Raw genomic sequence first — 17,823 nt, 5'->3', positions numbered from 1 at the left:
TAACGAGTGGTGTCCCTCAAGGATCAGTGTTGAGACAGGTCATGTTCAACATCTTTGTCAGTGACATGGACAGTGGGATTGAGTGCACCCTCAGCAAGTTTGCTGATGACACCAAGCTGTGTGGTTCAGTTGATACGCTGGAGTGAAGGAATGCCATTCAGAGGGACCTTGACACGCTTGTGAGGTGGGCTGATGCCAACCTCATGAAGTTTAACCATGCCAAGTGCAAGATCCTACACCTGTGTCAGAGCAATCCTAGGCACAGCTACAGGTTGTGCAGAGAAGAGATTCAGAGCAGCCCTGCAGAGAAAGACTTGGGGGGTGTTGGTTGATGAGATACTGAATATGAAGATCACTTGAATATGCAAGTGTGTACTTGCAACCCAGAAAAACAACCTTATGCTGGGCTGCATCAAAAGGAGCATGACCAGCAGGTCGAAGGAGGTGATCCTGCCCTTCTACTCTGCCCTTGTGAGAACTCACTTGGAATGTTCTGTGCAGTTCTGGTGTCCTCAACATAAAAAGGACATGGAACTGTTGGATCATGTCCAGAGGAGGGCCACAAGGATGACCAGGTGGCTGGAGCACCTACCATAAGACAGGCTGAGAAAGCTGGGGCTGTTCAGCCTAGAGAAGAGAAGACTGCATGGAGACCTCATAGCAGCCTTCCAGTATGTGAAGGGGGCTACAGGGATGCTGTGGAGGGACTCTTCATTAGGGACTGTAGTGATAAGACAAGGGGTAACAGAATAAAACTTAAACAGGGTAAGTTTGGATATAAGGGGTAATTTCTTGACTGTGAGGGCAGTGAGGCACTGGAATGGGTTGTCCAAGGAAGTTGTGAATGCTCCATTTCTGGCAGTGTTCAAGGTCAGGCTGGACAGAGCCTTGGGTGAAATGTTATAGTTTAAGGTGTCCCTGCCCATGGCGGGATGTTGGAACAAGATGATATTAAGCTCCATTCCAACCCTAACTCTTCTATGATTCTATGATTCTATGAATAGAATTCAACACGAGTTCTAAATATGTTTCTCCCTATTGTTGAAATACATAATCCAAAATATAGATGTCTGTAGTGCCATTACAAGTGTGCATTTGGGAAGTTTATTCATAAGCTGGTGACTTGTAAAACACAACAGTTCGTGTTGTCTATGTTAGAGCTAACACACACTTTGGAATGATTCTAGTTAAAATCCATCCTCTGAATGTAATGCTATGTAAACCCTGCCACCCATTAGCAACCACTTGCACATTCCTAGCTATACTGTTTAACTATTTAACATGTCAGCCTGTTATGACACATCTTGCCATTCAGGTGAGTGATTCAGAACACCAGCTCTCTGCTTGATACCCATGTTTCACTGTAATTTTTAATAAACTATTTTATCATTTATTACAAGCCTTCTGTCAAAAGGGCATATTTCCTAATAGGCCTTCATATGGTAAAAGCCCATTTTATCTTGACATCTCATTCAAAAAATTTCACCTACAAAATGGCACTGAGTACACTCATCACTGAGTTAAGTATTCAGTTCTGAAAAAATTATTTCTTTTTCCACACTTGAAATTCAGACATACGCTTTTGTAAATACAGGTTTAATGACACTGTAGTTTTTCAAGAATATGAGTTTTCCTGGGTCAGAAATTTGCATCTACTTTCACAGCATTTCTCTCTGAGTAATTTTTTGACACAGCCTGCACCTCGGCTGAAGAGCTGGCTATAATAATTTGTATTTCCTTCACCTTACACCCTGTTTGAAACACATAGCCAAAGTTTTGTCTGTCACTTCTCTTGGACTGGGCTCTACTACAACTTTCCTTTTTGTTTTAGAAAATGATTGCACAAGTTCTTTACTCTTTCTAGAATTCTCAGCACAAGAGCACAGACATCTGCAGGCACTCCTGAAGTTTTTGTTTGTATTTTCTGTTCTACTTGGCTACTGCATCCTAATTTAGCACCAGTGAGTCATTAATAATTTTATTAAAGAGTGAAACTGAAAGTCACTTTCAAGCTCTGAACCAAGTTGTAGTGAATACAAACTTACATTTAAACAAATAAAACAAAAAAACCCAAACAGAACAAAAAAAAACCCCAAGCAAACGCTTGTAGCACTTGTAGCACAAGAACCCATTGTTTCTGCCTGGGGGAAAAAAATAAGTAAAGAGAGAGAGAGAGAGAAAATAGCTTTCTGTTATCAGAATTTGTGAGGTAAAGATGCAAGTTGTTCAGTTTTTTCACAAATTCAGAAAAAACATGTGATAAGGCACCAGACTTAAATTTAAAGAGGCTTATTCAAGGAGACCTGCATGCAGGTTCTTCTAGTTTGCACTTACACATAAAAGTGAATATGATCATTTTCATCTATCAGGCACAATTTGTGCCTTGGGCTGCCAATTTTGCCAGCACATTTTGTTAGTTAACACACCTACTCATAATGCCTGCATTTTCTGCCCATAAAACTCTGATTCCTTTCTTCATTGATGTGTTTCCTCTCTATCTTGGAAGAGAAATAGTTATTGCATCCTTCTCATCAGTGGTTTTTCTAACTTGATTTTCAATAGTTTCCCTAGAGTATCTTCCTCAAAATCTTTAAGACAATTTCTTTGACAGTCAAGATAAGCTTTTCTCTACGGTATTCTGAGATAGTAAATAATTCACTTTTATATATATATATATATATATATGCTTTCATGCTGGAGAAAGTTTATAGACTTATTTCTGAACTCAGCAAGTCTTTTAGTTTGAAGACTTTGAAAATATAGTTTTCAGCCTTCTTATGTCATATTCTCCAATAACTGCATCAGAGCTTAGCTAATATAAGCCAAATTTAAATTGATGTATTACTAGCAGTATTTCCAAGTCATTTCTGTTTTCCATGTTGGTTTAACCTCATTCCATTTTTAGTACCAAAGCAGATCATATATGAAAGAACACCTAAATGGATCAGCCAAACCAGTCACTAAAGTAAATAAATGTGAATTCATGACAACATTTAATTGACCAGAACTCACTTTTCCTTCTAATATTCTCAAGTTTAAATTTTCCTAGACAGCTACAAGTGCAATTGGGGAAAAAAATCACAGCTAAATGATATTTTGAGAACAAGGAGAACAAGTACTGATGCTCAACTCAATCAGAAGTTATGCCATTAATTGATATGTATGAAGTACTGAGTCCTCATCTACTGGACGTGTAGCCAGCTTTTTACCTTGGCATTTTCCTGCTGTGTGAAAAGTACTGGCCAGCAGTATAATTTTGGTAGTTTTACACAGGTAAAGCCAGAAAGATTATTAGATTCGCTGAGCTAGCACCTTGTATCTCTGATTCTTACAACTGATACATTGTTATCCCTCTTCATCCTAGTAATTAATAAAAGCCAACTTTGAAAAATAAGATATCCAACTTTGATATGAAAGCAGAAGTGGTTAGAGAATTATAATTTCCTTTGGTGGTTTATCCCAGTGGTTAATAGCACTCAGTCATAGAAACATGTGTCTTACTCTACTTTGAAAGTACTTGTCTGCAGTACTTCCAGCTTCTGGTTGTATCTTTCTGTGCTAGATGAAAACACTCTAGCTCCTGAGTAATGTCTCCTCATGGCAGTACTTGTTTACAGTAATATAATCAGCTTCTCATTTCCCCTTGGAGAAGCCCAGTAGAGCTCTTTAACACTTCTGTTGATGGCATTGAGAACTGCAAAAGTTTTCAAAATATTTTTATGACTGTTTTAATCTTGCTTCCTTAAATTTCCAGTGTAGTTTTAAAAAACAGTAATATTTCAGAAATGACCTAATGTTGCCGGTACAGGTGAAACAGGCACCACACTGTACCCCAGTCCTAGGCTATATTGCTATATATCACTGTTAGTCTAACCAAATTTCACAGCAATTAAGGTTTTTTCCTCTGATGCCCCTTCAGACAGCTGGAGTTGTTCATCCACTGCAATACTGAGATTCCTTCCAGACCTACTGCTTTCCAGTCCCCACACCTCTACCTTGTGCTTTTTTCTCTGAGTTACTATTTCACAATTTTTTGAGGTCTAAGTTTGCTAAATGATGCAGGCATTCAATTTTTTTTACTCTGCTAGTGTCATCTGTAGAACTGCTAGGCAATAAATTTATGTTTCCTTCCCTCTCTTTGAGGAAACTTTTGAATACTAGGTCTGGTGTCTGGAGGAGCAAGATATACTGTAAAGACACACTGTCAGTCTGAGCTGCTTCATTAGTGATGGCTGCTGTTTGTGATCAGTCTAGTTAACTATATTAATATTGTATAAATGCCAGATGTCACTAAGTCAAACACTTTAGAAAATTCTAAAGCTATTATGTTTATACAAGTATTGGCCAAAACTGCAATCTTGCCCAAAGAATTGAATAAAACTTGACATTTGTTTTCATATATCAGTTTGCCCAGCATCAATATCTCTGTTACATGAAGCTGGACTGGTCTATGGCTATCTATTTTTATTTCTTCCTCTAGATATTGGCAAGTGAGCATCTGGCATTTTTCATATTCTCCATGTCATTGATAATTTTTTTGCTATTCCAAGACATATTAAATATGCATATCATTGGGCCAAAGCTTTCTTCAGGTAGTTTTTCAAACAGTTTTCAGTGCAAGGTAACTGAGCCGTAAACTTTTAAAATGGTTATCACAAGCTGAATTTTCACAGTTTGTGTGTTCAGTAGTAGACAAGAGGTATTGCCTCCTCCTTGTCTGATGGTAGGACATCTTTCCAGTTTTCCTTCTACTGAGGAAATAAATTACTGAAAATTGCTACCCTTTTCTGTTTTGTCATTAACTCTTGTCCCACCTCTAAGTGTTGATGTAAATATTGTTATATAACAAACAAAGGAAACTGGGATAAAACAAATATTAAAACAAATAATTTCAGTCTTCAATAAATCCTTAGTCATATTATAATGTATGGTATAAAATAATTATTTAGGACTTTAATTTACACTGGTTAAATGTTCATTCTGGCAGTGCTATTACTCTCATTCTGAATATTTTTACTTCAGTATTTCATGCATATCTTCCTGTTTTGTCTTCCAGATTCCTGTTGCTGTAACACAGATAAGTTCAACCAACCACCCAGTGAAAGTGGGACTCTCAGATGCATTTGTGGTCGTGCACAGGATTCAGCAAATTCCCAGTACGTAGAGTTGTAGTTGTGCTAATGGTTTGGAGGCTGAGAAATGAGTATAAGCTGATTTCATCAGGGATGATTAGCTGTACAACAAATCACTTAGCTAATTTCAACTTGTTAATTCAAGTGTAATTTTATTTGTTTGATAATTCCCAATGTGGCTCTGTCACTGTTTCTTTCGAGCTGATAAATTAAGTAAATAAATCTAAATGGCCAGCCAAATAATGTAAAATTAAACTATCAACCAGCACAATTTGGTATTCCATAGATACTTTATCTGGAATATGTATCCATATCCATTGTAGAGAAGAAGAAACCTGTTCAGAAAAAGTCATCTGTATCCAAAAATAGAAAAATATCCAGGCTGGAAGTTCTTGACACTTTACATTCTGAACTTCATATTCATATATCATTTTAGTGAGAGAAAAGATGTAGTTATTAAACAACATCTTGGGCTTACATAGTCATGACAACAGTAATACATGTGACATCCAGTTTTCTCTGTCTTTAATTATACTTTGCATGGCTTGACTGAAAATGAATGGTAGGAAATCAAGTGTGATTTCCTTGAAGCTTTGTTTTAATATAATATGTGCAGAGGTTGTTTAGCTATCAGAGATTCTGCTCACTTTACAAGTCCACTGGTTTTATTTATGCATTTGGAGCAAATTTATTAAGTTCAGTTTTTGATGATCCCCTAATAGCAAGGTGTAGATGGAAGAAGCTGTACTTGAACCGGTCCTACTAGGACTGAGGCCAAGCATATTCTTCTAAAGTGAACCCTGACAGATTTGTGGCTCAAATAAAGCTCATAAGGACTGGCTTGATCCTGCCCATCTTGGAGGCAGTCTACAGATGGCGCTGACTCTGAAGTTCTGAAATTGCAGGTACCATTGCCCCATAGCTCATACTATCCCCTCATCACACTTCAACAATTTGAGGGAGCATAGATCCTACATCTTATATGTCCTGCTATTGGGAAGATGGAAAATTTCAATACTATCTGTTGCTTGTTGTGAACTCAGAGTAGTGTGAAGGAGGTTGGTATGCTCAGATTTCACTTTAAGAGATTAGCTGCTGGAAGATAAATTCTTTCTAAGTATGATAGATAGCTGGGGTTTGCCGGTGGCTGCATGGATTGCTTTTGAGTGTTTAGGAACAGTGTAGGAATGAATGTAGGAAACCAATTTCAGCAATTTAAGTGATATTTGTACATGAATTATCTGAGTATTTCTGTGAGTCTTTAGCTTGTAAATACCCCTAAAATGGATACAGGTGGAAATTATGTTGATGAGCTTGTGCAAATGTTGTATGAGAATAGTCACACAGAAATTCTGTTAGAGATGCAATTAATATGCAGAGCTTTTGGCATCAGGCCTCCATCATCGAATACTAAAGGATGTATTTTAGATTTACTTATATGCAAAATATGCAGTATATATGAATATTTTTTTAGTTTAAATTATTTTTTCTGTAGTAATTTTTCAGATATGCACCTTGTTTTACTGCCACTACATAATGTTGGTTTTGATGAATATGCAGTTATTTAGTAGTCTCCTGGTTTTACTTTTCTATAAATATTTTCAAGGTTTAAAAATAAGAGGTAAACCTTGTCACATGACAATTTCTGCTAAGTGAAGTGACTGTAATTACCAGAAAATCTGTCAGGTGTTTCATCTTAAACCTATTCTGTTTATTAAGTTACATAAAGGAGTGGCAGGTAAGAAGAACAGAATGAGTGTAAAAAGTCTAAAATGTACTACCGCAACAACTGCTTCAATAGCATTATTTCTGTATTACTGGGTGCACTGCTTTTATCTCCTTAACCACTGGTTCTGTGGATAATAGTAATTCATTATTATTTTTGCTAATTTGCAGCTTACAATAGAGGTAATGTTAATCAAGGGAGCCATCAGTTCGCAGTAGATTTTCCTGAAGCTAAATTGTGGTTTCAATGACACAGGTTTATATTAGTAAGTACAGGCAACTAACACCCTGACAGAACAAGTAAACAATGTTGGGCTGGAGAGAGTTGAAGTCAGATGCTCTTAAAATATGCATGCTGTTACATTCTTGTTTTTCAGAGTTATTAAATAAACCATGGTTTTAGTCAATTACTAAAAAGTGACATGATAAAATTGTTGGTTTACTTTATTTTTAGCTCCTTAAGACAATGGAGCAATATAAATTGCTGTTTGCTCCAAGAGAGGCAAAATTAATATACCCATTTATTCTTCTTTACCACTTTAGCAAAGACTTTTCCATCAAAATACCTCAGTTTCCCTTATGCTTATGGCTACTTTATATATATACATGCTTTATATATATATATATATATATATATATATAAACCCCAAAACCACAAACATAAACAGAACAAAAAAGAACCTCAACTCTATTGCTTCACATTATTTTGTCAGTTATTTTTAAATCCATCTTGCATTTGAAAAGGAAGGAGAAATTAAGTGCAACACAATCTTACTTTAACAAAAATATCCTCTGATTTTTCAAAATCACTGATTTCTTTGGTGCACTCTGCATGCTCAGCATTCTAAAATTTCAGTATAATAATACTGAAGTAATTTTGGAAGATTTAGAAATATTTATCTGATTTTTTTTCATACATACTATCCAAAACATTAGTAATAACTTTTTTAGTACTTCTGAAAGGTGAGCTCTAAGGCTAGGCAAAACTATTTCATTCTGAAGAGAGAAAAACATGCTTTTTGATCAGCCATTACATTTCCAAAATGCATTTAAATGAATGCTTAAAAGCATAGTCTTGAAGAGCCAGGAGCAAAAAGAAAGGATTTTCTGAACTTCTTGAAATGGAAAAACTTTATCATTTCATATCTTTTTTTGTTAATATACTCCTGCATATAAAGGCTTTACAGTAATACCCCTTTTATCTGTCCCTAAAAGAATACAGGTACCTGCATTTTTCACCTTATCTTTTGAGAGTCAAAGCACAGAGATGGGAAAATTTGACAGGTGGCTTTCTGACTGTTTTCTAAGTTGTTTTTTTTTTTCGTCATCTGCTACTATTGCTTCTATATAGCCAGTGTCTCCATTTTCAAGCTTATATGTGGTACTAATATATTGATGCAGATTGGCCACTATTTTATATTTTTATCTCTATATATAGAGAGATATATATAAATATGTATGCCTCTATATTCTCTAGACATGCTTTGGACTGAATAGTAATGTTTCAAGGGAAGTATATTTTTGTTTGGCACCAAGGTTAGCAAGAAGAAACCTAAATTCTGAGATTTATATGGCAGCAAAATAGTAAACTAAGTTCATTTATTAATTTAGAGGAAAAGTTTCTGCTTCTTCCAGGTAATTCAGGTGAAGTGAGCCAGGTTCTGGACCTCTGCCTTTGCTTTGTCTGATAAGTTAGAGGGACCACCCTGATTTCTTGCTCTTCAAACAGGCCAAACACTTGTACATTAACTATTTTTTCTTTCATAACAAAGATTCTGATGTTTAATGGCTGTCTTCCAGTCTGAGAACACACGATTAGTGAAAAAGCTTTACATGTTTCTCCAGCAAGTCTTCTCTCCTCCTTTTTTTTTCAGTATCTCCACTGCATCAGGAACGTCATCCCTGTGCCATTACAATTACTTTTTCTTCCATGTTCCTCTTATTTCTTGTTTTTTCTCAGTCACCTTGTCGTTCTGTTCTTGGTCCTTCTTTCAGTCACCTACACTGTGTTTTGCTCTCCCTTCTGCAGACTCCCACTATCTACCTTCAATTTCATGACCACGTTTTTCCCCTACATTTTTCCTTTTCTTCAAGATTACTACGTTTCTCTCTTTTGTTTCACTGCTGTCTTCTCTTTTGCCTTTCAATTAGCTTTTCATTGTGAAATGAAAAAGTATTTTCTGCAACCTACTGTTTTGTCTTAGTAATGATAAAACACACTGGTAAGCTTGCCCAGATGGTGGTTTGTTTTCCACAAAAGCATGAAATACACTGGGAGAAAGAGAGTACCAGATTCAGGGGGTCTACACAGTGAGTTACTAGTCTTTCATCTACAGAGAATGGCTAAGTTTTTCCTCTGTGATGAGACATACTTCTCCAAGATCTTGGCCTCTACTGTATTAGGTACAGCTCTTTTAGGAAATCCATACCTTGACAACCCAACATTTAATGACATTGAAATTACTCGACAAGCCTGTGTACACAAATGAAATTTGTGTGTTAGCAATATTCCACTGTCAGTGCAATTAGTGCCATTCAATACGCAGGGTAACTCAAGCATATAATTGACAACTCTGCATGTTACAATTGTTTGTTTGCTGAAGATTTCATTTGTTTGTTTACAGCAATGAGGCTCCTAAAAGAACCCTAGCATTACCTTCCTTAAGGGTCAAAGAGGACTAACAGTTTCTGTTGTGATATTTTTTGTATAAAGGTGCAGCACTATCTGGAAAATTGCAAAGTCTAATTTGCCGTTGCCTTACTGATAAGGTCACTTACCTCTGTGCAAAGTGGAACCCAAAGTTCTCTCTCTAAATTTGCAGTATTTACACTTGCTTTTTACTAGTGTAACTAATTCCACAGGGTGCCAGCTCCTGCAGCCCTGCATGTTTGTGAGCCGAACAGGGTTTATCCTGGCAGGTCGGTTCCTTGGCATTAGATGTCTTATTCAAGAGCAGTGAAGAAAAGAGATGGGCATGCTGCTAGTCTTTGGTGACATAAAAGCATTTCAGGAACTGGCACAAGGTGATCAAAGTTTAAAGTACATTAAATTTGGCCAAACTGGCCGTTAGCCAATCTCAGAATTTGGCAGTTTGGTGCATGTGGCCTAAGGTGATAAAGCGTGTTTTTCATGCCTAGATCCGGTACTGAGAGCAGCTCAGCTGGCATCAGCAATTGGAGTAAATCTGAAAGGACATGGAGAGTTTCAAAGTAAATGATGTGTGTTAGGCACAGAGTGTTGGCATGGAACAGTTTTTTCTACGTTTTTCATAAAATAGTTATTTTCAGAGCCTACTTCAGTGGTTTGTGTATTCATACATATGTCTTTCAGGTGCAGCTTACAGGTTTTAAAGGATTTTTAGCAACTTTTAAGATAATTATGAAATTAATACAATTAGGGAATTTAATTTTTATCTAGATTCATACATGTGTAATAGTCGATGACAAAGAATAGTTGTGGTGGAGGTTTGATTACAGACATGTTTGATCACAGTGTCAGTGCCTCAAGAATTCTTTAGTTAATATTGCTAAATTTATATTAAGCTGTTACAAACAAAGATTGACATTCTGATTCCTTTACCTTCTGTGGTGATGATAGTCAGACACACCAGGCTGGCAGAATATGTATTTGCATGAAGGTTTTATTCAGACAGTGGTGCTAAACAAAGGACTTATCAAACAAAGCCAGTGGCTGTATAGTAGAGTAGCTGTACACAACCCTTCTGTATCCCTTATATTTTTCACAGATTGCTTGCAGTTTGAACTAGGTATGTTTCATAAGTTTTTTGCATCAAATTGACTTCTGCATAGTCAAATGCACCCTCTTACCATTTGTTTTCTCTAAAAATGAGATAAAAACAAGACTTAAAAATGAAAGTGCAGCTGTATGAATACATATGGCTTTGTTTAGCAATTTTTGCTGGATATATGGTTGATCTCAATTCCCTAGAAATCTTTCACTGACAAGGATTTTTATTTGTGTGAACATATAGCCTAAAAAATCAGACCGACTTCTCCAACATTTCCAAATTTCACTGGGTTGCAGGTTTTAGCTGAGGAATGCTGTATGACAAAGAGTGATTATACAATGGAAAAGTACCAGAGAGATTGTGCATCTCTTGAGCACATATTTAGAATGCCTTATTACTAGCTACTGACTTTTCAGGTATGTCAGGAAGTCACTGGCACTCTTCTGGCACTGCTGCATTTCCAGAGCACTCTCCCTATTCTATATTTACTTAATTCTGACAGTTCTGTTTCATAGAATATTTTTATGCCATTATTTAGTTTAAAACTACAACAGTAAAACTATATAGAAATATTTTGTCACACCAGAATCATGCATATCTGTTATTTGGCTATCCACTGCTTAATCTCTTGAAAGGGTTCTTTCAGTTGGCCTTCTGACCCGCCACATTATCTCTCTAGGTCATTGGGCAATGCACTTACCTCAAGTAGCTGTTTTCTTCAGCATTTTCTAATGGGACTGTACCTTTGGCTCTGTATTAAAAGATAACACCTAAACATGACACAGAAACTAACTAAAGACCAAGTTGGACTATGTAAAAAAAAAAAAAAGAAAAGAAAAGAATCTGTTATTGAAAATAAAATACTTATAAATTATATAAATTGATTAAAAACCATGTTTGAGATACTCAGACCTACACAAAAAGTAAAATATTTTCATGACTAGGAGAAGAATATGTACATATTTTCTGAAATTCAGAACCAGGAATGGTACCTCAAATGAATATATGCATTCAAAAGTACTTTCTTTTTTTCCCTGGAAGAGCCTTCCCTGGATCCCTTAAACCTGATGTAATGCCTCCTTTCAGCAAAATACCTGCACATGATGTTTAAATTTTTGTCTTTTACTCTGTCAAATGATTTCACTAGTTCTTGCCAAGTTAAAGTGCATAATGAAGTACAGGGGCTCATAAGCTCTTTATGATTCTGCACTTGAGCTTCTTTGTAAGAGTGCTAAATAGACATCATAGGACAAAGAAGAACAAGTTCCACCTAAGTTAAAAGCAGTGTGTATCTTGGGTTGAAGGAGTGTGTGGAGAAGTTGAAGTGGAACATGTCAGGCGAGAGTATTCATTTTTCTGTTTATCCTGTTGAGTTTAACTTTTCTAGCCTGTTTTGTTAAGTGGATACAGGCTCAAAATTCTAAATAGGGAGGAAAAAGTGCATTTTGAGGAGCTAAACATGGTGTGCTTCAAGTCAGACTTTCAAACGAATCTGCATGTTTTTACAACCTAGCCAGGCAGATAAATTTGAACATCTGTGTTTCTAACCACCTGCGTTTCTAACCACCTGCCTGCAAGTATATACAAAGCTGTTAGAAGGTGACTATGAAAATACCTCTCTGTGCTTAGGTTTCTTACAGTAGATAGACCTGTGCATACAAACTCACAACCTGTGGTTGGCACATTCTTCTTCCTGAAAAAGATTAAACCTGAGTCTACCAGGGATTTCATGGGATCAACAGTCATGCTGAAATCTGTGTGATTAGAATTTTTTTTTTATTTTTTTTAATAACAAGCTTAATTCTCTAAAAGTCATTGTATTTCAGAAATTTCATGCACTGGGTAAAAGTGCCTGTCACCTGAGTCACTGATTCTTACAGGATCTTTGGAAAGCCCAAAGTCTTTTATTTCTTGTAAGCTCTGTGAGGACTCTGTTAGGAAAGGTTCAGAGTAAACAGGGTTATAGCATTAAAATGGAGTTAAATTGGAGTATCAGCACCCACCATTTAATTTATATATTCATTTGCTTTTTTTTTTTTTGATAGAAGGATAAAGATTTCTGTGGAAACAAATTACAGCCTTCAGCATTGGCAAGAGTTCATTTCAAACACATTTTCTGAACACTCTGATTTGGCAGGTGTTTTTATGGGATTTACCATCCTGGGAGCCTAAACCTTTCACTGCTGGCAAAAGTTTTTCCCTACACCAGCAGAAGATTAGCTTTGCCTTGAAGGACAGTGGGTTTGAAGGACATGGCTAAGGCATTTACTGGGGTAAACCTTTGGCATATCCCCGTATCTCTCTTTTAAATAGTCAGAATGACTTTAGGTAAAATATAAAACTAGCTTGATTGAAGGTACATTTTATATGAAAAGAGAAATCTGGTATCAGGAAGGGTAAAACCGTAGCAAAGACAGTTTCAAATAAATGGCAAGAGGAACTGATTGGCAAGGGTGCTGAACTGGAGCTAAATGGAAGAAGCATTATTGTCTGAAAGCCAGACACTGCCTACCTGTGCCTGAGGGCTTATGCAGTGAGGGCAGAGAAGCTGATTCCTCCACAGCAGCCTTGGCTGTTACAGGAGAGAGCTACACCACCCAGCACAGCTCTGCTTCCACTTCCCCATCCCCTCAACTGAGATAGGTTAATGGTTCTTTTCTGTGTGGTGTAAGGGGATTGCTGCAGCTGTACTTTTAGAGGTTAACCGTCCCTCTTAGAATGCCTTGTCCCCCTGATCCGAGAGGCACCTTAGCCACAGGACACCTCAGGGCACTTTCCCTCTTCCCTTAAGATTTAGTATTTATGGCTTGATTTATTTTAGTTGAGGTTTCATTTTCTGTCTGAGAGTTGCCTACAATATGCCTCCTAACAACAGATTGCAAAAAAATCTGGATTTTGTGCTATGTGATTGCTTAACAGTTGGGGGCCCTACTAAGCCCACTTCTAGCTACAGAAACATAGCCTTTATACCAAGCAACAAGGTGTGCCCTAATCTCTCCAGGGCTGGCAACATAGAAGACAGCCTACGACTGAGTTTGTGGCTGTCTATAATTCCTTATCTTCTATTGCATGTAGACTGAGACCAGCCATCGACCAGAGTAACCTGTTAATCCTTTCTATGTAACCATTTACTGCTCTCTGGAATGATTCCACAGTGTCAGTGATTATATTCAGCATTGATTTCAATTAATTTAGCAGACCTTCAAAAAGGCCATAAATTTGAATCAGGTGCACCAGAAAATCATCACCATTAGTGTGTCAGATTGACGGTATAAGCTGTACTTTTACAAAGGTACAAGCTCACCGGTCTGCATTGTGACCATGCATTTAAAATCTGGAATACTCAGAATACACAATAGGATGTTGATCTGTAAACTAACAGTTGTGATTTTTTTTCACACTTATTTTGTGCATGGATCTTAGTTGTCTGTGAGTTTAAAGCCCATAGCAACAGTGTACTAACTATATTGAATTTCTGCTTTGAGAAACCTAGGTACAGTCAGCTTGTGTAAAGATTATGCATAACACTGGCTGCTTAGGAAGACTTGTCTTCTTTAATGCAATGTTACAATATGAAAAAATGTTCTAGTGCATTCAGAGTTGAGCTAGCTTGTAGCTAACAAATTTGATTAAGCGATAAAATCAGTTTTGTTTGTGCATCTTGACAAGAACTGACAAGTGAGTTTATAAAGCATTTCTCTCAAGTCTGTAAGCTGAGAAATGTCTTAGGAAAGCAAGCATCTGAAATACACCCTAAAATGTCTGACAGTATACTCTTTAGAATTTCTGCCTAAATGAATGTCTAGGATGCTTGAGAGCACACTCAGCATTTTCATAATCCTTTAACAGGAATAGGTACCTATTCTGTCAGCTCGGATAGTTTCTCAAATGAAAATTTCTCTGTCTATACCTTTTGCATGTTCCTTCATGATGTCTAAGATAAACTGTATTCCTGAGAAAAGTTTGGGTCATGTATGCACCTAAGGAACGTTAAGCAGTCATTACATCCACTATTTCACAATCTAAGAAAGACTGCAAAATAGTGAAGTATGAAAATACTTTTGTTTTTCTTTCCTGGTAGATGTCCGTAGAAGAACAATTTATGAGTACCACAGGGTGGAACTACAGATGTCAAAGATTACCAATCTGTCAGCTGTTGAAATGATACCTCTTCCAAGTAAGTAAAACCTAACATGTGCAGGAGCCAGATATGGAAAAGATCCCTCTCCCAGAAACACACAAGATTTTAAATATTTCATTTTATCTGTGGACCTGAAATCATTAACAGATTCATTTATCATCTCTCAGATTTATTTCCAGGTGGATGATACATTATGCAGTACATCGTCATGTATCTCCAGTTTGTTTATAGGTATATAGCTCCCAGTAGGTTTTGAATGAAATCTGTGCCAAATAATTTTTTTTTCAGAAGAATGATTATATTGCCTTGAAATTCATTCCTCAAGAAAAAAAGAACAATTTTCATGCTTGCAAGGCAAACACGAATCCTTCTGTGCACAGTGCATCATATCACAAAGGAATATCCTCAAACACACTTTGCAGTTCATCTGTCTCTTTTATCCAAGGTAAAACTACATGGTTTAGAAATCTGTGGTTTTAAACTGCCAGCTGTACTACTGTGGAAAAAAACAAAAACAGTTATTTTTCTTTTTTATAGTCCAATTATAGTTCTTGCACACTTTCCTGCCAGCCTTATTTTCTGCTTACGTCTCAGTGTTAGCAACGCCACAGAAGATGGGAGCCACAGAAGAATAAGATTTAAGGAAATACTTAATATTAAGCAAAAAGAGAAAAAAAATCAATGAAGCTGAATGAACAGATGTGAAGTGGAAACTTATTTACAAATAGAATCCTGCCGATAAAATGTACCTTTGTGTATAGAGTTGTGCAATGGTCTGTAATAGGCTGGGTTTGGTATCTTATTTTGGATGTGTGTGAACCTGTGGAGTTCATATATATTCATAAATATATATGAACTAAATATATATATAAATATATATTATCAGATGTATCCTTCTTTTGTGCTTTTTATGAGAATTATTTACAGCACTAATGTAATAATTTGTGTTCGTTTATCTGCATCCCAGCTTGTCTTCAGTTTACCAGCTGTGGTCCTTGTGTCACTGCCCAGATTGGTTTCAACTGCAGCTGGTGCAGCAAACTCCAAAGGTAAAGAAAATGATTTTTCTTTTTCACATGGGTGTGCAGCTGTGCTCAAAGACATCCAAAAACATTGCCTATAGGCTATTCAGTGAAAAGGGTTGTTATATTTTGGTCTTATGTACATGCATTCACATGAATTTCTGTTGCAATCAGTAACAACACAATCTTCCCATTTCACTTCAGCAAAGTAATTAGGCAAGAATAGTAAAACAACTTAGAGTTAAGCCCTTTATCCTGTGTCTTCAATCCTACTTTAAAATCCTTTTGGAGAAGAACAAGAAGTAGAAATTATAATAAAATTTGTATTTTCTCACTATATCCTTGGCTTTATTAAAAATAGTTTAACCGCATGGAGATACATGGTGGTAATGTAACGATAAAGATCTACTTGTTCTCTTAACAGTAAGGAGACCAAAACATCCAAAGAGTCAAGTATTTTCTTTTTTAATCTCTCATTATAGTTAGTGGGTACATTGAGTCTCCTCACCCTCTTGCTGCCACATTGACGAGGACAGTCAAGTCAGTAGCAGGAGCGATTTAGACTCTGAGCAGCTGGAGCACAGGACAGCAAAATGTGAATTCTGCAGCTATAGCTTTTCCAAAAAGTTCTTCACTTGATGGTCTTTATTAACCTTCAAAGCAAGAATTTATTTAATACCAGTTCTCTGACACAAAGTGCAGTATCATCATGGATATTTATTGTCATCATGTTTTTCAACCTTACTGATTAGGTTCAGAAATGTTATGTATGAAATGGATTCATAATAAAGGAGAAAAGACTATTAACATTCTAAAATAGTGCAATAATTTGACACCATATGACTGGTAAATGAACGTTGTATGGAATTAGGAAACTGGGGTCACTTTTATTATGTTTTCTTAAGCTTCAACTCCTGTAGTAAGTAATTTGCAAAGTCACTCTGTTCTCAGTTTGTCTTGAAAAAAAACTTGCTTTAGTGCAAATAGAGCTAAATGAAATCAAGTCGTAGTAAACATGCCAAATTTCTCCAAGACTAAGAGTACTTGTAGAAAACTGTCCCAAGCAAGCATGAACTTCCTTGCTTTATCCAATGTCTTGCTTTCAAGCATTGCTTGATTCTCCTTACATTGATAAACATTGTAGCACTGAGTTTCTATTGGCTTTGGTTTGATCAAGGTCTGTTGCTTTGTGGCCAGTGTTCTCATTTCTTTTTTGATACACTCAGTTATATGAAAAATATTTAAAAAAATATATGGTAACGGTCATCTTATGAAGAACAGGCAAACCCTGAGATCCTTTGTGTTTTTCTGTAGTTTCTTAATTACTGTTTCCTGAGTTCTGGAATTTCTGGAAAATCTATTTCACTCACTGTGGAAAACTAAAGCAGTTTCATCCTTCACCTTTAGCAGGAAGCAATAGTACCATGTACTCGTACTGTATTCCCTTCCACATATTTGCGTGATTTTCTGGATGCCCCTTCACATCTGGCAATTTACTGCTGAAAAATATACAGTCGCAACACATTTTTGTATTAAAATTTTATTAAAATAATCTTGCTTTTCATCTTGCCTGTGAAGATCACACTGCAATCAAAGATGAACCTACTGTGAGGCAGTCCTGCACCGTTTCCCAAAAACAGCTGGCTCCACACTGCAGCATGGTTGTGCCTTTGATAAGCAGCAGCAGATAGGCTGAACGGTTTTATTACTGTTAATTAGCCCATTACTAACAGTAGTGAGATTGTCATTTCATGCAGACTGTGTTTGGACGTTGTTTAACTAGCAGCAAAAGAAAGAACTGGAGTCACTTACCTAAAAAAAGGTAAGCAAGAGAAAAGCAAACAAAGATTATGCCTTTACATGGATATTTCAGTAGTTTAAGAATAGTCACACACTCCAACCTGCATTTGTGAAGATGAATGTTATTCAGTAAGATTTAAGCTAATAGAGGACTATGTATAGAATCATAAAGCAGATCAGAATGGAAGGATCCAGTAGAAGTCATCCAGTCTAACCTCCTACTGAAAGCAGGGCCAGCTGTGAGATCAGACCAG

The 17,823-nt window shown here is 36.5% G+C and overlaps 1 protein-coding gene across 2 annotated transcripts in view; it reads left to right on the top strand.

The window, feature by feature from the left end:
- PLXDC2 (plexin domain containing 2) overlaps window positions 1-17,823 on the top strand; it is a 259,751-nt gene that overhangs the window by 190,953 nt on the left and 50,975 nt on the right. For both annotated transcript variants that reach the window (XM_005152966.4, XM_031052565.2), the window contains exons 7-9: window positions 5,057-5,156; window positions 14,688-14,783; window positions 15,715-15,796. In XM_005152966.4, the coding sequence (XP_005153023.1) occupies window positions 5,057-5,156; window positions 14,688-14,783; window positions 15,715-15,796 (278 nt within the window). The remainder of the gene's footprint in view (window positions 1-5,056; window positions 5,157-14,687; window positions 14,784-15,714; window positions 15,797-17,823) is intronic.

The sequence above is a fragment of the Melopsittacus undulatus genome, chromosome 1 (genome assembly GCF_012275295.1).
Source record: "Melopsittacus undulatus isolate bMelUnd1 chromosome 1, bMelUnd1.mat.Z, whole genome shotgun sequence".
NCBI lineage: Eukaryota > Metazoa > Chordata > Aves > Psittaciformes > Psittaculidae > Melopsittacus > Melopsittacus undulatus.
The sequence above is the reverse complement of the archived record's forward strand: the minus strand, read 5'-3'. Positions and strand labels throughout refer to the sequence as shown.